General features: G+C 42.6%; 1 protein-coding gene across 1 annotated transcript in view; it reads left to right on the top strand.

Annotated features, from left to right (window-relative positions):
- Positions 1–27,123, top strand: part of vps35 (VPS35 retromer complex component) — an 85,044-nt gene that overhangs the window by 7,693 nt on the left and 50,228 nt on the right. Inside the window, exons 2-8 of the mRNA XM_034184087.1 lie at positions 7,130–7,228; positions 11,854–11,950; positions 12,131–12,254; positions 21,255–21,437; positions 23,432–23,651; positions 26,596–26,679; positions 26,892–27,001. Coding sequence (XP_034039978.1) covers positions 7,130–7,228; positions 11,854–11,950; positions 12,131–12,254; positions 21,255–21,437; positions 23,432–23,651; positions 26,596–26,679; positions 26,892–27,001 — 917 coding nt within the window. The remainder of the gene's footprint in view (positions 1–7,129; positions 7,229–11,853; positions 11,951–12,130; positions 12,255–21,254; positions 21,438–23,431; positions 23,652–26,595; positions 26,680–26,891; positions 27,002–27,123) is intronic.

Below are 27,123 nucleotides of genomic sequence, written 5' to 3'. Positions count from 1 at the left end.
GAGAGAGCATTGGGAGTACAGTGGTGCATCACATCTGACCAATTCAAATTCAGAATAGTTATCCAAGACAGTGCCCACCTGACGAAACATTCTGTCCATGATAAGTTCCATCTACAATCCACTGGGAATACTGGCACCGGTGATTTTGCAAGAGCTGCAGGCTAAAGTTGAACTGGTATGATGTATTTCTATCTCATTTCACTCAGCAGTGGTCTAACTGGATAAAGCAAAAGCAGCTGCTAGCTGACTGGACAGATGTTTCAAACCCACGCATTTTGGAGATGCGTCACTTTCTCAGCTTCATCATTTCTGTGATGCTAGTGAGGAGGGCTATGGCACAATGACCTGCCTAGTACAACAGAACAGTACCAACCAGGTCCATTGGGCTTTCGTAATGGGAAAGGCCAGGGTTGCTCCACTCAAGCCTACTACCATTCCTCGCTTGGAGCTAACAGCAGCAAGCATGGCTGGATGCATGGACATGATGTTGAGAAGAGAGCTTCAGCTGCAGCTTGTAGACTCTGTGTTCTGGGCCGACAGTATGTCTGTGCTGAATTATGTTAACAATGAGAGGACAAGGTTCTGCACATTAGTGGTCAACCACGTGTCAGAAATACTGAAGGTATCTTCAGCGTCTCAGTGGAGGCACGTCACCTCATGCTTAAATCCAGACGATTACACTATGTAACACAATTTTTCTTCCTGGCTTCTAAGTGTTATATTTCAACTGCTTATGTCTAAAGTCTGTGGAAAAATGACTACATTCAGCACAAACTTTGATTTTATTTTTTTTAACGTTCTAGAAAGTTCTAAGTTTCTTGAAATTTCTAGATAATTCTGGAAACTTCTAGAAAATTCTGGACAGTTCTAGCAGTTAAAGAATATTCTAGAAGACTACTCAGTAGTAGTGAAGGCAAATCGAGAATATTCTTGAAAACAGACAAATTTCAAAATATCATTGTCCTGATCACAGAAGCAAAGTTTCTGTGGAATAACAGCTATTTTCTATTTATTTAAGGCACAACAGGTTAGGAAAACACACAGTGTACCCAGGAACAAAACAAAAATAAAAATTTGTTACATAGTGTTATGCTTCTAGTGGACAGAAAGTAGAGAATCCTTTGTGCAAAACTGAACATGGATTTCAGGACCAGACTTTCTCACAGCGTAAATTGACAGCTGGACAGAGAACCCAGATCATGTGAAAGACCTCACAGCAGCATATCCTGAGATTAATAGAAATGCAGCAGCCAATGTTGTTGCACTGACGCAAAGCATGGATGCTATGACATAATTAACAGAGCATTATTCCTCATGAACCCGCCTTAAGAAAGCTGTGGCATGGTTCCTCAAGGTGAAAGACACATTGCTGTGTTTAGCAAAGAAGAGAAAGGAGCAAAGAACAGAGATTTGACTATCCACCAGTGACGAGCAACAGAAACAACAGCTTCACAAGGTTATGGTGAGCTTCAAGGCAAGCCTGAGCAAAAGGAGTCTAGCAGCGGATGATGTAAATGAAGCTGAACAGGAGATCATAAGACACTGCCAGAGAAAAACATTCCAAGAAGAAACTGACTCACAAAAGAGAGAGCCAATCAAAAGAACCAGCCACTTGCACAGGCTTGATCCTATACTCCAGGATGGGATTCTAAGAGTGGCGTTAGGCTAAATAGAGCAGTCATGCCACAAGAATCCAAACACCCAGCCATCCTGGTGAAGAACCAGTGGGTGTTTGACCTCATTTTGCAACAAATTCATCATGCTCTTGGACACAGCGGATGCAACCATGTTTTTATCTAAGTTGCGCCTGAAATACTGCATCCTGCTGCAGGTGCAGAAATCCAGAGTTTTGTCCAAATGTCTCAAATGCAGACAACTGCATGGTGTTGCCGGACAACAAAAGATGGTAGACCTTCCACAAAACAGACTCGCACCAGATGAACCACGCTTCACTAGAACTGGAGTGGACTGTTTTGGTCCTTTTGAAGTCCAGCGTGGAAGAGTTACTGTGAAGACGTATGGCGTCATCTTTACCTGTTTAGCTATTTGAGCTATCCAATTGGAGGTTGCAGCATCCCTTGACACTGACTCTATCATACATGTACTTCGTAGATTCATTGCAAGAAGAGGCCAAGTGTCAGAGTTGCATTCAGACAATGGGACCAATTTTGTGGGGGCAGAGCGGGAACTCAAAAAGGCCATCCGAGAGTGGAATACCTCCAAACTAGAGAGCACTTTTCTCCAACATGGTATTAAGTGGATGTTCAACCCACCTACTGCTTCACACCAAGGAGGAGTATGGGAATGTTTAATCAGGCCCATCAGAAAAATCGTCAGTGCCACGTTAAGGACTCAGAGTCTGGATGAAGAGAGTCTTCACACGCTTCTTTGTGAAGTTGAAGCCATCTTGAACAGTCGATCCATTACCGCACCTTCCAGTGACCCGTATGACCTGAAGCACTTACCCTCAACCCCCTCCTGTTATTGAGGACTAGTTAAACCATCTTTACCGCCAGTACTTTTCCACATAGGGGATCTTTATGCACGCCGAAGGTGGCGACAGGTCGAGTACATGGCGGACCGATTTTGGAAACGCTGTGTAAGGGAGTACTTCCCTAAGCCCCAAACACATCAGAAGGGGTCACGTGTGTCTCAAAATTTTTTTATAAATTCAAGAACAATGTTTCTTCCTCTATTTTTATATTCAAAATACATTTAGAATTATTATGCTTTTGTTTATACTAATTGATTATTGCTACAGCTAAAACTTTTGACATGATGTGTAATTACTGTTATTAGTTAGTGTAGCTTTAAGAAGGGACTTCGTTAGGTTGGGAACTTTTTTTTTTGCAGTTATGCAGGTCAGTTGGAAGCTTACCACCTGTGGAGTCACATGGTTTTCGTACCATGCCTGTGTCTATTCCCTGCGCATATGTTGCATGAACCTGAGGTAATATCATTCATGGTTTTCGTACCATGCCTGTGTCTATTCCCTGTGCATACGTTGCATGAACCTGAGGTAATATCATTCATGTAAAGATTGCTGTGACAGCTGTTTTGGAATAAACATTTTTGTATGTACAACTTACGTTGTGGAGTGGATGAATGCTACATAGACACAGGGACACACGTGTACACCAGGGCTACCAGCTGGCCAAAAACGATTTTGACTCTTACTCTTACACTCTCAGAGCTTTTTGTAAATTAAGACTGATATGTTACCAGTGTCAGAGAGGAGGAAAAACCCTGAAACCATGCCCCTGTCCCAAAATATCACAGGGAGTAGTGTTGCCAGATTCAACTGTTGGTTTCCAGCCCAAAAGCTCTCCAAAAACTGCCAAAACACTCATAAAGCGTTTCAAAATATTGGATGGATATTTTTTCTTTTTTCTGTAAAGCTATTACTATTGCTTATGCTAGTGTGAAAAACAAGACTGCAGTAGCCAATTACATTTACTGTTCAGAACTCACTACCATCAAGCCATTTGATGCCACGTAGCCTGATCATGTGCTCCTGCATTTGTTTCAAAGATGTATTTGTAAAAACCCACCAAAGTGATCCCAAACCAGCACAGACCTACAGTTGTGCTCAAATGTTTATATACCCTGGCAGAATTTTTTTTTTTTTTTTTTTTTTTGGCTATTTTTCAGAGGTGTTTACTCTTTTTAAATCATAATCACAATAGAAACCACCCAAATGACCCTGATCAAAAATTTACATTCTTAATACCATACTATATTGTACACAGATACAAATGTGATGTCCCGGCATATGACCTTGGCCCAGATTTTCAAGGCCATCCAAGATAATGGCCAACCCGCACCCGCTGCCTGACCCTAGATGGTCACTTTACAGTTGTATGCAAAAGTTTGGGCACCCCTAATAATTTTCATAATTTTCCTTTATAAATCATTGGTTGTCTGGATCAGAAATTTCAGTTAAATATATCATATAGCAGACAAACACAATGACATTTGAGAAGTGAAATGAACTTTCTAGTATTTACAGAAAGTATGCAGTAATTATTTGAACAAAATTAGGCAGGTGCATAAATTTGGGCACCTTGTCATTTTATTGATTTGAATACATTCAGCACTAATTATTGGAACACAAAATTGGTTTGGTAAGCTCCTTGACCTCCTTACACAGGTGAATCCAATCATGAGAAAGGGTATTTAAGGTAGCCATTTGGAAATGTTTCCCCTCTTTGCGTCTCTTCTGCTGAGTGGCATTATTTCCACTTTTATGCACACATTTTGGTCTAAAGTAACTTACACTACACTACACATGCACTTTAGTATCAGCAGTGATTTGTACTCTTCACTGAAATTGCCTGTCTGGCATATTATTCTATAGAAACTCATGTTTTCAATGCCTACAATTATCTGTTAACATCTGCATGTACACATGACGTGTACATATAAGCATCTTGGGTGGGGACCTTAGCTGAGTATTGGCTTTTTAGTAGACATTGTGGCGCATCGTGTTGAAGTGCATGGTTCATCTCACTGAACCCAAAGTGCAGTCAGAAGGAAATAAATCAAATCAATTTTATTTATATAGCGCCAAATCACAACAAACAGTCGCCCCTTCTGCTGGGACTGGTTGGGGGTTGAGGGGAGAGAATCAGGAAAAAGACATGCTGTGGAAGAGAGCAGAGATCAATCACTAATGATTAAATGCAGAGTGGTGCATACAGAGCAAAAAGAGAAAGAAACACTCAGTGCATCATGGGAACCCCCATACACATGCACATGATATCAACTATGGTGTGTCAAGTTTTTTGCAGTATTAAGAGTGTCAGCAAATCAGTGGTGTAACAAAGGTTCAGCCTTACTGTTCCTGTTTTCAGATATTCTTACACAAGCACAAAGTCCACGAGTGCGGCGGAAAAACTGAAATTGTTTTTCTGAATGACACAAATATGATTTGTATGACATCTCATTGTTTTGTAAATAGCTGTACAAAAAGCATGTATGAAGCATTTCCTGCATTTTAATGTAATAGTTGCATATAAGTTTGTTTATATGCAGATTTGTACGTATGTTTTTGAAATTTACAGTTTATATTTGCATTCCAAATTATAAAAATGGTTTGTTAAACATATTACACAGTAAAAAAAAAAAAAAGAAGTTTTTCTATTCGGATTTTATTTTTTGTGTGAATTTAGGTTTATTGTGTTAATGCAGTATGTCAGAATGAAAGAAAAACTGCAAAGTCACACAGGTGCGGTTGTGCTGAAAAGAATGACACCAAACAAGGCCAGGTAAACAGTTTTTTTTTAAGTCAATTATGAAGGTAAAACACAAAGTAGTCGAAGATGCACAAATATACCCAGCAGGCATGTGAATCTCATCACTGACAATGATTCTGTACACTACCAGCGATACAATACATATAGTGATACACGATTCTCCCCTGTTCATGATTCAGTAGGATTTGATATATATTTGATGGTGATTAAATTCCTCACATTGTGATTTGGTGCAATACCATGCAATTCAACATGATGCATAGAAATTATACCAAAAATTTTAATAGAAAATAAGAAGCTGCAATTCAGTATGGTACTATGGTATTCTTATTCTGATTCTAGTAGAGGCAGAGAATTTGTTTTACTCCTCATAAGCAGCAAATTTACCAGATCGGTTACCTCATATTTGGAACCTGTTTCATCACACTGTCAGATCTTAAACCATACTAAGACAACATCACCCTCAATGAGCGACTTAAAGTGAGTCACTTATTGACAAAGTATCGCCTTGGCAAAAACAATTTGACATACTTTTCTCACCAGTTTTGCTGGAGCTCTGTTTACAATTTGCCCCAGAGGAATCCAAGTTGGGCAGAGCAGCAGTGGCCACGGCGTTCTTTACAAATGACCTGCGTCTTGTCAAGTTTTCCATCTTTTTTTAAAAAGTCAAAGAATCGCCAAATGCCTGATTTAAATGTTCTAGGTGCATCAAAAATCTCCTCCAACTCCTTGCGCTGTTCCTCCATGTTGAAATAGATTTGTTGCGGTAGAAGTGTGCTTTCAGGCTTCCATCCGTGTTCAAAACAAACTGAAGCAGTGATTGTGCATTCAATGTGCCTTCGAAAAAATTTGATGCAAGCACGCAGCGTGTGATGCATCACAATTTCACCCGTCAATTGAATGATGCACACTGAATGAATCGATACACTTGCATCACACACGTTTGTATCTAGTTCCTGATTCATATCGATTAATCTCCACATGCCTAATACCCAGGAGTACAGAGGGTTAAAAGAAGTCTGGTGTCCGTGGTCCTGAAACTTGTAACATGGCGGCAAATGTGAGTGGAAGAGCTGAGCATTTCTTGAGGCTTTCTGTTGTCTGCTGTGCAGGATGACCTCAAGCCCCACAGCACTGATGCTAAAGATACGAGGGGATGTCAAAAAGTTTTCAGCCTCATACATTTTTCCCAGTTGGATATTACAGTGCATCACACCTGATCTACATCAGTGCCTTAGCTACTTATTTCATGTAGGATCATATTGCTCACTTCAATTGTTGCGTCATAACACTGTGTGTGTGTGTAAGAGATGTGCCCTCCAATGTCAGTCATGGCATTCTGCTTCACCAGGACAACGCACCAGTCCACACCAGCAGGGTTGCCATGGACGCTGTGCACAAGTGTGGCTATGAACGTCTTCCTCACCCACCCTATTCTCCAGTCCTCTCCCCTGGTGACTTCCACCTCTTTCCCAGGCTGAAAAATACCTTTGGGGCCAGAGATTTGAGGATGACGACAAGCTGACTGCTGCAGTGGGGGGCTGGTTAGGGGATCAAGATGTTGAGTTCTACCAATTGGGTATCAATGACTGGCAAACTAGATGGAACAAGTGTATGGAGTTGGAAGGGGACTATGTTGAAAAATAAAATATTATAAATCCAAATATCTTGCTCCTTCTGTTTGAGGCTTAAAACTTTTTGATATCCCCTCATACATTTTGCTAAATAATGTCCGCTCCGTCAGTGGCGTGCCGCTGGCGGGAAGTTTTGTGATGTGGCCGTCGTGACGCCACTTCACAACATTGTCTTGTCGGTAAAAGTCCTGGTTTACAAAGGCTGCGGTGTTCTTCCTGATTGAAATCTGTGTTTTTCAGCCAATGACTCAGCAGTCTCCCCAGGATGAGCAGGAGAAGCTTCTGGATGAAGCTGTGCAGGCCGTGAAGGTCCAGTCGTTCCAGATGAAGCGATGTCTGGTAGGATTATTACTGGTGATGTTGTTACCTGATGACTGTCTTTGCCAGTTCAGACCTGTTGGAAGGGGTCTGGGTGTGCTTGGATCAGGCTGGAAAAATAGTGTGCCAAACCATGAGCTGTGCATCATTGAAAAAACAAGACAAAAAAACCAAGCCTGAGGTCTGCAGCCCTGACTGAGTGATATTCTAAATAAGAAAACACAAATTTTACAAATGTCAGTCAGAATGTTTGAATACTGACTGCAGATCTTCAAACCAGTTGTTGAATGTTTCAGCTCAGGCCACGCTCGCTGCATCCACCACACTACAGAACCGCCTTTGCTCTTGGATGACAACCACCCAGACATAATACCAGCCAGTTTTGATGACACCACGTGAATCATTAAAATTGGACGAGAAGATAAAAAAGATCTTATTGGGGTGGGTTTTGAGTGACTGCCCATCAGTGTTTCCTCTTGATTTTTTATTTTTTTTTTCCCCAGACCTGGCAGTACTCACTGAAAATAATTCAAATCACGAGATGCACTGAGCGGAAAAATGCAAAAAAAAACAAAACAAAAAGAAATGCAAAAATATCATGCTGTACAAAAATACACTGATTAACCTAAGAACTTTACAATAATGGCACATTTTGAACACAGTGAGCAGGATTCATGGCTGCATTTAACCTGATATAGCAAAGATTAATTAATTAAATCTGTCTATGATTTCATCATTATTGCCAACCAAAAGTGAATAAGAATGAACTAGAACAAAACCACCTCAAGGCCCCGGGGGTTGATGAGATCCGTCCAGAAATGCTGAAGGCTCTGGGTGTGGAGGGATTGTCTTGGATGAGATGTCTCTTCAACATTGTGTTGAGGTCTGGGACAGTGCCTAAGTAGTGGCAAACTTGGGTGGTGGTCCCCATATTTAAAAAGGGGGACCAGAGAGTGCCTCCCTGGTAAAGTCTACTCCAGGGTACTGGAAAGGAGTGTTCGGCCAGTAGTCAAACTTCTGATTGAAGAGGAACAATGCGGGTTTCGTCCTGGTCATGGAACAATCGACCAGCTCTTTACTGTCACAAGGATCCTGGAGGGTGCCTGGGAGTATGCCCACCCAGATTACATGTGTTTTGTGGACTTGGAGACGGTGTATGATCGGGTACCCCGGGAGATACTGTGGGAGGTGCTATGGGAGTATGGAGTGAGGGGGGTCTCTTCTCAGGGCCATCCAGTCTCTGTACTCGCAAAGCGAGAGCTGTGTTCAGGTGCTCGGCAGTAAGTCGGACTCTGGCCTTTGCCAGGACTGCGCCTTGTCACCAGTCCTGTTTGTGATATTCATGGACCGAATATCGAGGCGTACTCGGAGGGAGGAGGTTTTCCGGTTTAGTGGGCTCAGGGTCTCATCACTGCTTTTTGCAGATGATGTGATCCTGCTGGCTTCATCGGTTGGTGACCTCCAGCACTCACTGGATCGCTTCGCAGCCGAGTGTGAAGTGGCTGGGATGAGGATCAGCATCTCTAAATCTGAGGTCATGGTTCTCAGCAGGAAACCAATGCATTGCCTACTCCGGGTAGGGAATACAGCCTTGCCCCAAGTGAAGGAGTTCAAGTACCTCGGGGTCTTGCTCATGAGTGAGGGGATGATGGAGCGTGAGATTGGCTGGAGAGATGGCGCAGCAGGGGCGGTATTGCATTTGCTATACCACACTGTTGTGACGAAAAGGAAGCTGACCCAAAAGGCGAAGCTCTCGATCTACTGGTCATTCTTTGTTCCTACTCTCACCTATGGTCATGAGTGTTGGGTTATGACCGAAAGAACTAGATTACGGGTACAAGCGGCCAAAATGGGCTTCCTCAGGAGGGTGGCTGGTGTCTCCCTTAGAGATAGGGTGAGAAGTTCAGTCATCTGTGGGGAGCTCGGAGTAGAGTCCCTGCTCCTTCGCATTGAAAGGAGCCAGCTAAGGTTGTTTGGGCATCTGGTAAGGATGCCTCCTGGGCGCCTCCCAAGGGAGATGTTCCAGACCCGGGGAAGACCCAGGACTAGGTGGAGAGATTATATCTCCACACTGGCCTGGGAACGTCTCGGGATCCCCCAGTCAGAGGTGGTTAATGTGGCCCGGTAAAAAGGGAAGTCTGGGGTCCCCTGCTGGAGCTGTTGCCCCCCCGACCCGAACCCGGAAAAGCGGTTGAAGATGATGATGAGTCGAATGACGCGCCCTCGCATCAAAAGTCACATGACTTAATTAAGTGGACGTAGCACATAATCTTCTCCACTCTGTCTGTTTGAATGCATGTTGAAAGTGGAGACTTCAGCCTCCACACCACTTTTTAAATTTTTTTAATAGGCCAAGTATAACTTGAAATATGATTAATAATTTACACAAGTTTTTTGGGGGCATAATATTGTCATATTCGCTGTGTGTTTTGCAGACAGCTACAGCAAAAATGACTGATGTTCTGATTCAGCTGCAGGAGCGAGAGGGTTGGAATGAAATACGACTCCCTCAACTGTAGCAGGAGAGAGGGGTTTTACCATTGGTGGAAAACTCAGGAGCTAACCAATCACATTCACTAGCTCCACGTGGGATTAATGACCCCACGTGGGTGTGTGTGCGTGCGCGTTTTACGAACAAGACTTTTCTTCCGTGTAAAATAAAAAAAATACACAAATTTTTCTTTATCACTGGTGTAAAATATATTACCAAATAAACAATGATCCCCAATCCACGTAATTTGGTTGCTGAACGAAGGGAAATTGCGGTTTTGTGTGAAGCAAAAAGCAGACGCAAACAGTTTTGAAGATTGTGATGTTTGCTGTGCTTGGAATGTGTTTTAGTGTGCGTGGCATAGTTTTTATTATTGTTATTTATTTAGTGCATCAAAATAATCAGGTGTCTGGAACAGCGTGTCATGTCTCTTTTTTTGAACTGCATGAAGACGATCGGAGCTCGTCATCAGACTCTGAACCAGAGCGTGATCAATCTGATGATGAAGTGGACTTTATTGTTCTGGTCTGGACAAAGGAGAGCAGGTGGATTCACTGATCTGTGTGTACAGATTTGCACAGTGAATCGGGCCACATGCTTGTCTTTCCATCTTCTCCAGGTCTCATGCACTTCTGCTCCAGCACTGAGTCCTGGAGCACAGCAGGGTGGAGACTCACACTCACATCAGGCTCCAGGGGCAGAGAACACAGGAGTTCGGGTAGAGATACCCCCCCCCCAAAGTCCACACCTTTTCCTTTTTTTTTTTTTTGCCACTAACACAGCCAGAACAGTCTGAATGTGTTTGCCTTTATTTTGAAGGTTTGTACTTGAGCTTTATTTTCTCTCTCCTCTGCTGCTCTGCTCATCTCCACTTCTGTCCTCTTCTCCTCACTTGTGTTTCTTGGCTCTGGTCGTTTTGGAGAAAAATGTCTATATTTAATTGTCCGTCCCACGCATGGCAGCTTTTTCCCTTTTTACTTTGTGCCATGCTTACCTTCGCTGACATGCGTCCAGTTCAGTTAAACCACAACACAGAGGTGGACTCGAGTTTATGAGCACTGTCTCGCTCTGCTGTACCGAGTGCTGCAGATGCACCAAAATTATCTTAGTTTTATACCTTAATGGATATTTAGTCTCCTTATTCTTTATTGGTTTTAATTTAAAAAAAAAACATAATTCTGGTCTGGCGGTAGGCCATACTTGCAGTACTACAGGACAAACACTGGATCAGATTAATTAAGTTGTGTTATTTGCTGTGTTTTTACACAAGAACTATTAGAGACTTGAGTGTTTGTGTTATACAAACACTTCCCGTTCACAGGGTTCCTGTGGATCCTTAAGTCTTGAATCTATCTTGCCTTAAGCTGGAGGAAACTTGCTTTCACCTGAAGAAGGAATGCTTGGCAACCGCTCGGCTGGATCCACACAAACTGTTGCTCTGGGGGGGGAAAGCTTTGTATTTTTCCTATGAGCCAAATCCGTGAGATCAAGGGGAAAATTCTTGCTAATGTGGGAAGTTTTTGTTAGCTGTGTGACCATCAAGCCAAAGCTCAAGCAAATTATCAATCTGAGCCACCTTCAGATTGCTTTGAGTGCTGCAGTCACAAATCGAGTGGGCATGTGGGGGGTGGATAAAAATAACGGAATGATGAATGGTCCCATTTATCACCTGACTTAAACCCCGGTAAGAAGTTGTGCTTCTTCAACGTGGCACTGACAGTGAGGGGAGACATTGCACCTCTGGACAGCGTTTGGGAGGCTGTGATCGCTGCGGCAACAAAAATTGACCATCAGCAGACCAAAAAACTGACAGAGTCCGCGGGTGGACAGATCACCAAAAGGTGGCGATACTGGTCACTGAATATTTCTGAAAAGTCAAAAGTGTTTGTGTTCATTTTGAGTTTTTTTTTATTTTTTTTTTATACAAATTAATAAACAAGATGAGAAAGTTCAGTTTTTCTTTCAGCTGCCTAATAACTGTGCAGACTTGTCCTCTGTTAACTATTTAGTTTTGAGTTTAATGTGTAGGATTGACTATCAGCTCTGGATTTGTTCCACAATAAAATAAATCCTCAGGAGTAAAATGTGCCTGATAACTGTGCATGCAGTGTCTGCGTGACATGATGTCCCGTGTGCTGACTGCTGTTCTCTACAGGACAAGAACAAGCTGATGGATGCCCTGAAACATGCCTCCAACATGCTGGGTGAGCTCAGGACCTCCATGCTTTCTCCAAAGAGCTACTACGAGCTCTGTATCCTCTGTAGCTTTAAGTTCTTCAACCTCCAGACCAAAGTCCCATATCGCTGGGAACACTCAGTTTTATATTCTAGTCTCAGTCAGTGAAGTTTTATGTGTCGACTGAACTGTCCAGAAGTACTTTTACCACATGTGGAGGCATCATGGGGTTCTTAGTCCCTAACTGATTATCCAGACATGGCTATTTCCGATGAGCTGCACTACCTCGAGGTGTACCTGACTGATGAGTTTGCCAAGGGACGTAAAGTGGCAGATCTGTACGAGCTGGTGCAGTATGCGGGCAACATCATCCCCAGACTGTGAGTATCAGCTTCATCGTAGGCCGGCAAACGTGAGATTTTAGTTTAACTAGGATTCTGTTAATATCCACCGTCTGTCCTCAATCGGGTGAATTCAGTTTATTTGTACAGTACCAAGTCAAAGCGGGAGTCCCAAATACTACACGGGTAAGATCTAACCATACCCCTGAACAGACACATTGGTGATAGAGGTCAGGAAGAATTCCCACAGACGATGAGACCTCAAGCAGAACAGGCTCAGTGGGGTAACCATCTGTTTTAACTGGACTAACAAATTACAACAGGGGAGGTGATGGTCTAGTGGTTAAGGTGTTGAGCTTGAGTCCAGAAGATCATGGGTTCAAATCTCCACCTGACTGGAAAATCATTAAGGGCCCTTGGGCAAGGCCTTTAATCCCCTATTGCTCCCGGTGTGTAGTGAGCGCCTAGTATGGCAGCACCCTGACATTGGGGTGACGCTTTGAGCATCTGATGCAGATGGAAAAGTGCTATATAAATGCAGTCCATTTACCATTTCATTTATGTACTACAAAGAACTGTCAAACATGCAGAGGCAGAAAAGTTGCTGCTAAGCAACCATACACGCACATATAGTCCAAGTCCAAGTCGTGTCAAAACTTGACAGTTTCTGTGTCACTTCATAATAACGCGTGACAGTTTGGGCTCCAAGAACCATCACAGGAACCACTACGAACGTTGTCACGTTCTATTAAGGATCAATACTTATCAAGACGGATCAATACACTCAGTTGCGACCTCCACGACGTGAGACGAAATGAGGGTGGTGTGTGACATTCGTGGAAGATTTTTTGACAGGCAAAAACATGCTCCACGAATATCAAGAATATCACGCACCAGCACGCACTATTAAGAAAACTATTCAGATGCGTTACGTCAATCAATCAATCAATCAATCAATCAATCAATTTTATTTATATAGCGCCAAATCACAACAAACAGTTGCCCCAAGGCGCTTTATATTGTAAGGCAAGGCCATACAATAATTATGTAAAACCCCAACGGTCAAAACGACCCCCTGTGAGCAAGCACTTGGCGACAGTGGGAAGGAAAAACTCCCTTTTAACAGGAAGAAACCTCCAGCAGAACCAGGCTCGGGGAGGGGCAGTCTTCTGCTGGGACTGGTTGGGGCTGAGGGAGAGAACCAGGAAAAAGACATGCTGTGGAGGGGAGCAGAGATCAATCACTAATGATTAAATGCAGAGTGGTGCATACAGAGCAAAAAGAGAAAGAAACACTCAGTGCATCATGGGAACCCCCCAGCAGTCTAAGTCTATAGCAGCATAACTAAGGGATGGTTCAGGGTCACCTGATCCAGCCCTAACTATAAGCTTTAGCAAAAGGAAAGTTTTAAGCCTAATCTTAAAAGTAGAGAGGGTGTCTGTCTCCCTGATCCGAATTGGGAGCTGGTCCCACAGGAGAGGAGCCTGAAAGCTGAAGGCTCTGCCTCCCATTCTACTCTTAGAAACCCTAGGAACTACAAGTAAGCCTGCAGTCTGAGAGCGAAGCGCTCTATTGGGGTGATATGGTACTATGAGGTCCCTAAGATAAGATGGGACCTGATTATTCAAAACCTTATAATTAAGAAGAAGAATTTTAAATTCTATTCTAGAATTAACAGGAAGCCAATGAAGAGAGGCCAATATGGGTGAGGTATGCTCTCTCCTTCTAGTCCCCGTTAGTACTCTAGCTGCAGCATTTTGAATTAACTGAAGGCTTTTCAGGGAACTTTTAGGACAACCTGATAATAATGAATTACAATAGTCCAGCCTAGAGGAAATAAATGCATGAATTAGTTTTTCAGCATCACTCTGAGACAAGACCTTTCTAATTTTAGAGATATTGCGTAAATGCAAAAAAGCAGTCCTACATATTTGTTTAATATGCGCATTGAATGACATATCCTGATCAAAAATGACTCCAAGATTTCTCACAGTATTACTAGAGGTCAGGGTAATGCCATCCAGAGTAAGGATCTGGTTAGACACCATGTTTCTAAGATTTGTGGGGCCAAGTACAATAACTTCAGTTTTATCTGAGTTTAAAAGCAGGAAATTAGAGGTCATCCATGTCTTCATGTCTGTAAGACAATCCTGCAGTTTAGTTAATTGGTGTGTGTCCTCTGGCTTCATGGATAGATAAAGCTGGGTATCATCTGCGTAACAATGAAAATTTAAGCAATGCCGTCTAATAATACTGCCTAAGGGAAGCATGTATAAAGTGAATAAAATTGGTCCTAGCACAGAACCTTGTGGAACTCCATAATTAACCTTAGTCTGTGAAGAAGATTCCCCATTTACATGAACAAATTGTAATCTATTAGATAAATATGATTCAAACCACTGCAGCGCAGTGCCTTTAATACCTATGGCATGCTCTAATCTCTGTAATAAAATTTTATGGTCAACAGTATCAAAAGCAGCACTGAGGTCTAACAGAACAAGCACAGAGATGAGTCCACTGTCTGAGGCCATAAGATCATTTGTAACCTTCACTAATGCTGTTTCTGTACTATGATGAATTCTAAAACCTGACTGAAACTCTTCAAATAGACCGTTCCTCTGCAGATGATCAGTTAGCTGTTTTACAACTACCCTTTCAAGAATTTTTGAGAGAAAAGGAAGGTTGGAGATTGGCCTATAATTAGCTAAGATAGCTGGGTCAAGTGATGGCTTTTTAAGTAATGGTTTAATTACTGCCACCTTAAAAGCCTGTGGTACATAGCCAACTAATAAAGCTAGATTGATCATATTTAAGATCGAAGCATTAAATAATGGTAGGGCTTCCTTGAGCAGCCTGGTAGGAATGGGGTCTAATAGACATGTTGATGGTTTGGATGAAGTAACTAATGAAAATAACTCAGAACAATCTGAGAGAAAGAGTCTAACCAAATACCGGCATCACTGAAAGCAGCCAAAGATAACGGTACGTCTTTGGGATGGTTATGAGTAATTTTTTCTCTAATAGTTAAAATTTTATTAGCAAAGAAAGTCATGAAGTCATTACTAGTTAAAGTTAAAGGAATACTCGGCTCAGTAGAGCTCTGACTCTTTGTCAGCCTGACTACAGTGCTGAAAAGAAACCTGGAGTTCTTATTTTCTTCAATTAGTGATGAGTAGTAAGATGTCTTAGCTTTATGGAGGGCTTTTTTATAGAGCAACAGACTCTTTTTCCAGGCTAAGTGACGATCTTCTAAATTAGTGAGACGCCATTTCCTCTCCAACTTACGGGTTATCTGCTTTAAGCTGCGAGTTTGTGCGTTATACCACGGAGTCAGGCACTTCTGATTTAAAGCTCTCTTTTTCAGAGGAGCTACAGCATCCAAAGTTGTCTTCAATGAGGATTTAAAACTATTGACGAGATACTCTATCTCACTTACAGAGTTTAGGTAGCTACTCTGCACTGTGTTGGTATGTGGCATTAGAGAACATAACGAAGGAATCATATCCTTAAACCTAGTTACAGCGCTTTCTGAAAGACTTCTACTGTAATGAAACTTATTCCCCACTGCTGGGTAGTCCATCAGAGTAAATGTTATTAAGAAATGATGAGACAGAAGGGAGTTTTCAGGGAATACTGTTAAGTCTTCAATTTCCATACCATAAGTCAGAACAAGATCTAAGATATGATTAAAGTTGTGGGTGGACTCATTTACATTTTGAGCAAAGCCAATAGAGTCTAATAATAGATTAAATGCAGTGTTGAGGCTGTCATTCTCAGCATCTGTGTGGATGTTAAAATCGCCCACTATAATTATCTTATCTGAGCTAAGCACTAAGTCAGACAAAAGGTCTGAAAATTCACAGAGAAACTCACAGTAACGACCAGGAGGACGATAGATAACAACAAATAAAACTGGTTTTTGGGACTTCCACTTTGGATGGACAAGACTAAGAGTTAAGCTTTCAAATGAATTAAAGCTCTGTCTGGGTTTTTGATTAATTAATAAGCTGGAATGGAAGATTGCTGCTAATCCTCCGCCTCGGCCCGTGCTATGAGCGTTCTGGCAGTTAGTGTGACTCGGGGGTGTTGACTCATTTAAACTAACATATTCATCCTGCTGTAACCAGGTTTCTGTAAGGCTGAATAAATCAATATGTTGATCAATTATTATATCATTTACTAACAGGGACTTAGAAGAGAGAGACCTAATGTTTAATAGACCACATTTAACTGTTTTAGTCTGTGGTGCAGTTGAAGGTGCTATATTATTTTTTCTTTTTGAATTTTTATGCTTAAATAGATTTTTGCTGGTTATTGGTGGTCTGGGAGCAGGCACCGTCTCTACAGGGATGGGGTAATGAGGGTATGGCAGGGGGAGAGAAGCTGCAGAGAGGTGTGTAAGACTACAACTCTGCTTCCTGGTCCCAACCCTGGATAGTCACGGTTTGGAGGATTTAAGAAAATTGGCCAGATTTCTAGAAATGAGAGCTGCTCCATCCAAAGTGGGATGGATGCCGTCTCTCCTAACAAGACCAGGTTTTCCCCAGAAGCTTTGCCAATTATCTATGAAGCCCACCTCATTTTTTGGACACCACTCAGACAGCCAGCAATTCAAGGAGAACATGCGGCTAAACATGTCACTCCCGGTCCGATTGGGGAGGGCCCAGAGAAAACTACAGAGTCCGACATTGTTTTTGCAAAGTTACACACCGATTCAATGTTAATTTTAGTGACCTCCGATTGGCGTAACCGGGTGTCATTACTGTCGACGTGAATTACAATCTTACCAAATTTACGCTTAGACTTAGCCAGCAGTTTCAAATTTCCTTCAATGTCGCCTGCTCTGGCCCCCGGAAGACAATTCACTATGGTTGCTGGTGTCGCTAACGTCACGTTTCTCAAAACAGAGTCGCCAATAACCAGAGTTTGATCCTCGGCAGGTGTGTCGCCGAGTCGGGAAAAACGGTTAGAAATGTGAACGGGTTGGTGGTGTACAGGGGGCTTCTGTTTAGGACTACGCTTCCTCCTCACAGTCACCCAGTCGGCCTGCTTTCCCGGCTGCTCAGGATCTGCCAGAGGGAAACTAACGGTGGCTAAGCTACCTTGGTCTGCACCGACTACAGGGACCTGGCTAGCTGTAGAATTTTCCACGGTGCGGAGCCGAGTCTCCAATTCGCCCAGCCTGGCCTCCAAAGCTACGAATAAGCTACACTTATTACAAGTACCATTACTGCTAAAGGAGGCCGAGGAATAACTAAACATTTCACACCCAGAGCAGAAAAGTGCGGGAGAGACGGGAGAAGCTGCCATGCTAAACCGGCTAAGAGCTAGTAGCTGCGCTAAGCTAGCGGATTCCTAAAAACACACAAAGTGAATAATGTGTAAATAATTTAGAGGTGATTCAGCAGAGGGAGTGCTTTAGTTAAGGCACGTGAAGATTACACTGTGAAACAAATCGTTATCTAGGTAACTAGATCAATCTAACTGCGTAGATTAAACAGCTAACAGATACAGCAAAACACCGCTGTGCTCCGGAACAGGAAGTGATACAATACTGCAGTGAGAGCCAACCACCAGTAGAGGTAAGCCTGTGAGCAATGTGAGCAATGTTGGCTTATTGTCCGTATGTCATGAGGTGTGTTTACACTGTGTGTTGAGCTCCTGACACTGGAACTCTGCTGAAACCGACCTCTCGCATGAGTCACGGGCCGCGAGATGGTGCGAAACTCACAACTGCCAAACAGCGTCTATCTAAATTCTGGAACTAAGGGCTAGCTGCCGGAGACCACATCAGCATCCTGTCTGTTAACTTATTTTGCTGCTGAGAAGTACTGTTCTTTGAGTTGGTTGCGGGCTGATTGATTGAACATGAAAGAGTGGTGATTGGAGCAAACTTTAATGGGCATGTTGGTGAAGGGAACAGAGGTGATGGGTAGTAATTGGTAGATATGGTGTCAAGGACAGAAATGTGGAGGGGCAGACAGTGGTAGATTTTGTAAAAAGGAGAAGCTAAGTTTAGAAAGGAGGTGAATATTTGTGAGGTTTCATGCCGAGAAAGAGCACTACAGATGCACTGTTTGCTCTGAGAGTACTGATGAAGAATAGAAAAGGCCAGAAGGAGTTACATTGTGTGTTTGTGGATTTAGAGAAAGACAGGGTGGCAAGAGAAGAGTTGTAATATTGTATGATGAAGTCTGGAGTGGCAGAAAAGTATATGAGGGCATTACAGGACATGTATCTGTAATTGGACAAAAAAAAAAAAAAAAAATTAAAGATTATTGTTAATACCAATCATAATTTTCTTTAGACCACTTAGGGGATGAACACATGAACATTTTCTTCAACTCAATCATTAAGATATACAAACAGTATGGTAAATCTGTCTGGAGGCAGTTCTCCAAAACTGAGTGGCTGTGCAAGAATGAGACTAGTGAGGGAAGCCACCAAAACATCCAGACAACCCCACACGATAGGCTTCTGTGGCTGGAGAAATTGTGCATCGTGTAGCTTTTTCTTTTTTTAAGATTGTACTCCATAGGGACAGACCTGATCGAGCCAAAGTCAGGGATCCATAATTGCAAATGAAATCCTCTTTGTAGTGGTGTAGAATAATCTTTGCCTTCCCACCGATAGGGCTGCCACGATTAGCTGACTAGTCACGATTACGTCGACTATCAAAATGGTTGGAAACGAATTGAATAATTGTTGTGTGGGCCGCTGAAGAGGAGGTACTGCTGGCCCACCACCACCAGAGGGCGCCCTGCCTGGAGTGCGGGCTCCAGGCACCAGAGGGCGCTGCCGCCTCACAGGAGCAGCCAAGGTGACAGCCGTCACCTATCAACTGAGACAGCTGACATCCATCAGCGGAGGGGTATATCAGCTGGACGGCATCTCCACCTCATTGCCGAGATATCGCTCTACCAAGGAGGTAACGAACTCAGCCAGCCATACGGATTAATACCTTGTTTCTTGTGTGTAAAACAACTGAAGACTGAGAAGGATGTATTTGGATAAGTACTCTTATTCCTACATTACAGTGTTGTGTCTGATTAGAGGTGGAGGTGGTGTTTTCCACCCCACGTGTTGTTGGGTGCAGCCGCACCCACATCTGACTGTTTCTGTTCCTCGCCAGCAGTACCGGATCCGACGAGCGGAGGCAGTGACCACCTGGAAGTTCGGGACTTGGCGGCTCCAGTATTCCCGGGGTTCGGTGGCGGAGGAAATCGGGTGGTTCCGGTTCGACTTGGACAGACGTCTCCTATCGTCGAGCCTGCCCACACGACACCGTTGGAATTCGACTTGTGACCGAAATTGTAGTTTGTTGTGTTTGTTGTGTGTGTTCACAACAGTAAAGCTTTGTTATTTGACTTTCTTCATTGTCCGTTCATTTGCGCCCCGTTGTGGGTCCGTGTACTTACACTTTCCCAACAAATCATCATCTTTTCTCTCAAAACTGCTGCTGTATCTTCTGCTGCCTTTCTGTCCTTGATGCACATGCGCAGTAGTGGTAATTCGGCGTCGCAGGCCGAATGATCCACCCCTAAGAATTGGTTGCCCTGCCTCAACTGCACATGCGTCATTTCGGACCTCAGCAGTTCGTCTGAGACACAGTCTCTTCACCCAAAGCGATCAGATGGATGAATATGATTATTAACCACCAGATGACAAGGTAAACCCTCCTAAATCATTCTAAAGTCAGTTTTAAATGGAAACAATGGTGTTTTAAGCAAAAACGAGGTAATGCTCTGTGATGTTTTGAAATGACCGAAGCGCAGTGAACGCATCAGCTAGCAGCTTGTGTAGCCGCAGCACTCTGATCGCTTTCTCCATCTTTTATGATGAAATAATGCAGACTTTATGTGAAAATGATTATCGTACAAAAGCTTCAGATATCTGTCGCTGAGATAGATGATGACTGGAGTGCAGTTTGAAAGAGAAACATGATAATCCGTGAACTGCGGCTAAATGACGCATGCACAGTGAAGGCAGGGCAGACTAATTTTTAAGGGGGGACAGTTCGGTCTGCGACACCGGGTCAGCCGCGATATCAACCAGCAACTAAGCCCAAAGTTTGGGAGCATTTTAGCCAAATTAAAGAGAAAAAGGATGAAATGAAAAATCTGCAAGGCAGAACATGCCTTCCACTGCATTACGACGGCAATGCAGAAGCATCTGAAAAGGAAGCACATTGTTTCTGATTCTGACGAAGCAAGAGTCATTTTGATAAGTTAATTGGCTAGTTAGCAGCTAACATTGACGTCTGTAGTGAGTTACTTACTTAGCTGTAAACGTTATCATTATCAACGATGATTTCATTAGCCTTAGCATACATATGTGTTCGCTGTAACGTTACAACAGCGATGTCATGTTTGAATAGGAAATGTGATAATGCTGATGTTTTATAATGCTACGTTACAGTGCTAAAAAAATGTTCTTTTTCAGTGGACGACTTTGTTACCAAGTAAAAGTTGAATGAACTGTTATCTTAATTGTCTTTATTTTTAGTTAGGCCATACCTTAAACACTTTAAGATTGAAGCTTATGATGGTGATATAAGAGCAGCTCCATGCTGGTGCAGTAAACTGCAATTTAAGTGAAATTTACTCTGCTGGAATAACTTTTGGTCCCAGTCCAAATAGAGTTAATTATACTCTATCACAGTGCTAAATCAACTCTATCACAGTGCTAAATCAACCCTTATTGGAGTAGAAACACTTGATTTGACAAGATGATAGAGCTGATTTCACTCTATAATAATAGAGTGCATTTTACTCTATTTATTTCCCGGCAGAGCATATTTTACTCAGTAAAATTTACTGTGTATGATTTCGATTAGTCGACTAATCGCAAAAATAATCAATGACTAGTTGATTGTCAAAATAATCATTTGTGGCAGCCCTTCACCCATGAGTCCAACCTGGCGCTTGGACTTCTACCGGCCCATCTGTCCCCCGTTAATGTCAGGAGGCTGATCAGCAGCACAGAATGTTGAGCTCCATGTAAAGTTTGGTTTGGTTCGTTTTGTTCCTCTGTCTCCAGCTACCTGCTGATCACAGTGGGTGTGGTGTATGTTCGCTCCTTCCCCCAGTCTCGGAAGGACATCCTCAAGGATCTGGTTGAGATGTGCCGTGGTGTTCAGCATCCACTCAGGGGCCTTTTCCTCAGAAACTATCTGCTGCAGTGCACCCGCAATATACTTCCAGACGAGGGCGAGCAGAATGAGTAAGCACCACCTTCTCCCACCGCCGCTGTCCTCTCACATCATGATTTTGGTAGAGCCTTCCTCCAATCAGGTTTTAGGATCCCACATTGTGATGGTGATGCGACACTCAGTGGGGTTTTTAGGAGCAGTTTGTGAAGCAATGTCCAGCGTAGTTTGTTGGTTCAGTTGTTCGAGCGGTGACCGTATATGCAGAAGGTTGCTGGTTCCACTCGTAGAAGGGACTGGCACCCAGCAGTAAAAGGTGTCCCTGATTAGTATTTGGGGAAGCGCCGGTGAGGAAATGAACTGGCTACCATACCTCATCATGCCGTGACTCCACACGTGCAGGTCAGTATAAAATGGAAGAGATTCACCTTTTAACTTATTGATCAGAAACTTGTGTAGTTTTCCCACGTGATATTCCTAATTTGAGCTTTGATCCTGTGTACTCTTTGATGGGACTGGTTCTGTCAGGCCATTGGTGGCAGTCTTTTAGAGTTCTGCTTGTGCAGACATTCCATGGCCTGAAGTTGTGCATGGATATATTGCATTTCTAGTTTGACCTTTGACCATATCACAGTAACACACATTTAACCACTGGTTGTTAAGTCTTCTAGTTTTCTTATTTGTTTTTAGCCATTTAGTGCAGAAGCCATTAAGTGCAGGTTGCACCATGACAGAGTGCAAAGGACAATGAACATTCCTCACATATCTCCCTAAACAACAGTCAACACTTGTTTCATTCCATTGGTGTCTTAGTCTGTCAGTTTATTTATACGTGTGTGCAGAGGCCCTGTGTGCTGACATGTTCATAACAAGCAGTAAACTTTGATGGCCATAGACGAAGCCCTGCTGGAACAAGAAAAAGTTGCGATTCCTGGTCACTTGAGGCTGGCTTCAAAAGTGAGCAGGTTCTCATTCAAGTCCAACTAGAAATAGTTAGATTTGAATTGGAGCAGAAATAAACATGATTACATCCTGGTACACAAACCAGTTTTGGTTTCTATAGATGGTTTCTGCTCCATGACAGCTGTATAGAGGTGAATTTTTTTCTGACACCTCAGTTTAAGATCTTGTATGCCATGAAGTTCTGTAAATTTAGGGGCATGGTTGCTTTGAGTGACGTCGCAGACTTTCATCGTGTCGTTAGCTCAATGCAGCTGCTAGCTTCTGTGGAGGTTTTGTGTTTTGACGTTTAGTGTATGCTCACTGCATTAGCAGCTGTTGGTAGCCTGATCCGATAGGTCCCTTTAATGCATGATTACTGAGAAAATAAGTGGTTCATGCCCAATTGTGAGACAAACAATTATGAGAACTACCACATAGTCCCCAAAAACTAGTCCCCAGGTTAGCCTGTTATCTTAGTCAGTTCTGACTTGAAGGTAGGCACTGTTCAAGTTTGTCGTGATGTAGACAGTCAGTCTGATAATCCAGGTGCAGGCTTTATATCAGCTGTTCCAGGTCCCTGTAGAAAACCTACGAGAGACATCAGACAGTCTTCCAGGACAGATACAGTCTGTGGGTCATACGTACTGTTGAGTCCTTTCCACGTCAAATCACCCAGTTGAAAAAAATGTTTTTGGGGTACCTTCTCAAATTTCCCTGGAAACGCTCACAGGTTATGAATGTGGAGAATTCCCACATACTCCCACTGTGTGTTCCTTAGTTTGGAATTCACAGACCTTTGAAAAGTTATTTTTAGGCTTTTTTCTGATTGCACTTTTTGGTCTAATGTGCAACATTAATCACATCTTACATATGATGTTTAGACCATTTATAGACCAAACTATTCATGTCATTGCAAATGTCTAATTTACACGTCTCCATTGTAAAGTAGCTTATGATGGAATCAAATGCTGTTTGTTGTGTTTTGTGTTGATTTTCAATAAGTTGGGATCACAGTCAGTCATTCTTTCTAGTGCAGGAGAAATGACATTCAAAGATTTAAAAAAATCTATATCTCTGGGCTGGAATCCCAGGTGCTGGGTTTGTGTGACTGTTGTTTCCTCCTCAGTGCGTCAGAAGAAATGACCGGTGACATAAACGACTCAATCGACTTTGTCCTTTTGAACTTTGCTGAAATGAACAAGTTGTGGGTTCGAATGCAGCATCAAGGCCACAGCCGAGACCGAGAGAAGAGAGAGAAGGAAAGACAGGAGCTCAGGATCCTGGTCGGTACCAACCTGGTTCGCCTCAGCCAGCTGGAGGGAGTAAACGTGGAAAAGTACAAACAGGTGTGTGCACATCTTCAGCAGAGTGCAATGAGTGAAAACTGACAGCACTTTGTTGTTTGAGGTTGTGGTTTCTTTCTTAGGGAAGCATTGGCCCATGGGTGAGCCAGTCTCTAAATTTGGTGGGCCAAAACTTCTTTGCTTAACTGGAAGACATAAATTAACATAAAAATATAAAATTGAACTTAATACAATTTATTTTTAAACTTATAGTACATGTATTTTTTTCTCTCTCTCGCATGCCACGCATGATGTGATGGTTTGATGTGCCTCATCTGCACCTGAAATAATACGGCTTATTGTGTGGTGAAAACATCCTACTAAGACATCTCTGCTGCAGTATTTACACTGAGTGAAGCGCTCGTCTTGTTTCATGTTGTATGCTTAACAGTAGGCATGTGGAGATTAATCGATACGAATCGGTATCTAGATACAAACGTGTGCGATGCGAGTGTGTCGAGTCACCTCCCCGCCAAGAACACGGACCTTTTGCATATTTCTACCGCAACAAATCTATTTCAACATGGAGGTCCACGAGAACAGCAGCAAGCAGTTGGAGATTTTTGACGCACTTAAAACATTTAAATCAGGTGTGTGGAGATACTTTGGCTTTTTAAAAAAGATGGGAAACTTGACAAGATGCAGGTCGTTTATAAAGAAAGCTGTGCTGCTAAACCAAACGCTGGCAGTATGACAAATTTAGGGATTCACTTGAAGAGAAGGCACGGTATTGATACAGCCACCGCTGCTCCCCATGACTCGGATTCCTCTGAGGCAGATTGTAAACCAAGCTCCAGAAAAACTGGTGAGAAAAGTATCTGAAATTACTTTTGCCAAGGCAGTACTCTGAAAGTGTTGAAAAATGCCACTTAAGTCACTCATTGAGAGTGATGTTGTCTTACTGTTTAAGTTCTGACAGTGTGATGAAAAGGGTTCCAAATATGAGGGAACTGATTCCTGTTCCTTAATGTTGAATCTGGTAAATTTGCTGTACAGGCATGTAATAAGATATTTATTGCATATTACAACAAAAATAAGTAACAATAATCATACACATGATCATGTAAAACGGTATCGTCATGTATCACTAAGTATAAACTTATCATATGTCTGTTTATGTATCACGCATTGCATCATGCCCGTATCAGCCCCTTCGGAATCTGGCTGAAACTTAAAAAAAAAAAAATTTGTGACCTTATTCTGGTGGTTCCTTGTATTCTATGTCTCCTACGTGGAAAAAAAGCATCTTGGGACAGATTTTCAACACACTGTAACTTTGGGTAAAGAGGGGGAAAAAAACTTTGGGAGTGAATCGGGCTCAGCTCACAATGTGGCTGGGGGAAGCAATGAATTGCCCATTGCCCTCTCCCTTTCCTGCCAGCAGAAGGCACGGACCGGCAGTCCGCTTCGAGGGTGATTTTTCTCTCTGATCACAAAATGGGGTCCAGCAGCTGAGATGATCCATGAAAAGATCCTTGTGCCTGTCTTCAGGAGACTGTTTTATTTGAGTCTCCGCAGTCAGCTGTTGGGGACTTATCCTCTTCCTCATGTAATAATTAATGGTGGATTATCACACAGACTTTTTACGGACATTTTCAGCCCACCGATGATCTCTGTTGGATTCTATATGGAACATTTCCCAAAGTGACAGAGCAGTCCAGTGCAAACCTACAGTACATTCAGTTTTAAATTTGGCCACAGCACATTTGTTTCCTGTTCACATTGTTACTCTGCTGTTGAAAAGAACGTCTGCTCATGTGTGCCTTAACAACGCTCGCACTCATGGACATGAATATCTGCTTGTGTACGGTGTAACAAAAGGGCAGCTTAATTGTGTGTTTCTCATTTCAAGTATAAAGAAAAATCATGGACGTGAATCATCAACAAAACCCTTCCCTTTGAATTGACATATTTTGACTCTGTCATACTTGCTTTTAAATGTGGTGTACAATGCTCCGTTACACCCAGAAACATTTGGAAACAAACTAACGAACTTAAGTTTTCAATTTGACTTTTGTAGGAATATTGTCCCCTTCCATAAAACTGGGAAGTCAGAAATTTCAAGCCTCTGATTAGGAAAAGTTCATTGGAATGGCACTCGAAGATGGAGTTCCTACAAGTGAAGTCGGGGCAAATCGCTCTAGCCTGACTTCAGAGACACAGTAGCCTGAGGTCACCGAACAATAGCGCCGCCCACAGAGGTGCAGATCGTGAATGTTAAAACATCAACTAATAGACTGTCAATTTCTGTATTTATTGTTTATACGAGATGTTGCCATTTAATGCAGCACCTGCGTAGAAATCTGTGTGAAGATACGATGCATGTCACTATAATCTCACTGTATGACGTTATTCAGTAAAGAGAAAAAGAATGAGGCGGAAAAATTTTTTAGTTTTTTTTGGTTGTCCGTGTATTTTGGTTTATGTTCAATTTCAATGGCCTGGAACGCTTTGAGATCATACCTACTACACTCCAGGTGGGATATGTCTGACATTACCCATTTTCTGAAATGTAGGATATGACTTGTTAATATTCAAACCTGCTTCTTGAAATTTAAACTCTGGAGAAGCTCCGGTGGTCCGAACCTTAACATCACACAGAGACTGAAGTGGTCAAAGTTTGTAATACTTTTGGAAATGTCAAACAAAAGTGTCTGTCATGCACGCACATCAAAAGAAAGAGACAAATTCAAGATCACACCATGAATATTCACTGCATCATGGCAAAATCACACAGCCACCTGTCAGAAAAGTTCTTTAGCTGAACAGGACTCAAAATCTTGTTTCTGCAGCAGGAAGCCTTCAGTGGAGCAGTGCTGGACCTGTTCTGTGGCGATCAGTGCCGTAGTGATAGTGCTTCTACCTCTTGCAGCAAGGGGGTAATTGACCTGACAAACAACACCCCAGCCACCAAAATCAGCAGGCACCTTTGTTTTTGTCTCTGCAGATTGTTCTTTCTGGAGTTTTGGAGCAGGTCGTGAACTGTCGAGACTCACTGGCTCAGGAGTATCTCATGGAGTGCATCATCCAGGTAACGGCACCCTGTTTGAGTCTCAGCTCCACTGCATGCTATAAATGTTTGATAGCTTTCCAAACAGTTCCTCCACTGATGTGTGATTGAATCTGCATGGTAAATGTTTGGATTTCAAGGATCAAGTGCTTCTTGAGGATTTCTTGAGGACTTGTTTCTTGATATTTTTCCACAAGTGAGGCATGTCCTAACCTGAAATAATGTCTTTGAAGGTTTTTCCAGATGAATTCCACCTTCAGACCCTGAACCCATTCCTGCGTTCCTGTGCTGAACTTCACCAACACGTCAATGTCAAGAACATCATCATTGCCCTGATTGACAGGTAGAGTTCGCTTTTAGCTGCATAAGTGGGCGGGACTAAAAATGCAAGCTGCTGTGAGCCTTGACATGTCAAATAATGGTACATGGACTGCATTTATATAGTGCTTTTCTATCTGCATCAGA

This window comes from Thalassophryne amazonica, chromosome 2 (genome assembly GCF_902500255.1).
Source record: "Thalassophryne amazonica chromosome 2, fThaAma1.1, whole genome shotgun sequence".
Classification (NCBI taxonomy): domain Eukaryota; kingdom Metazoa; phylum Chordata; class Actinopteri; order Batrachoidiformes; family Batrachoididae; genus Thalassophryne; species Thalassophryne amazonica.
The sequence above is the reverse complement of the archived record's forward strand: the minus strand, read 5'-3'. Positions and strand labels throughout refer to the sequence as shown.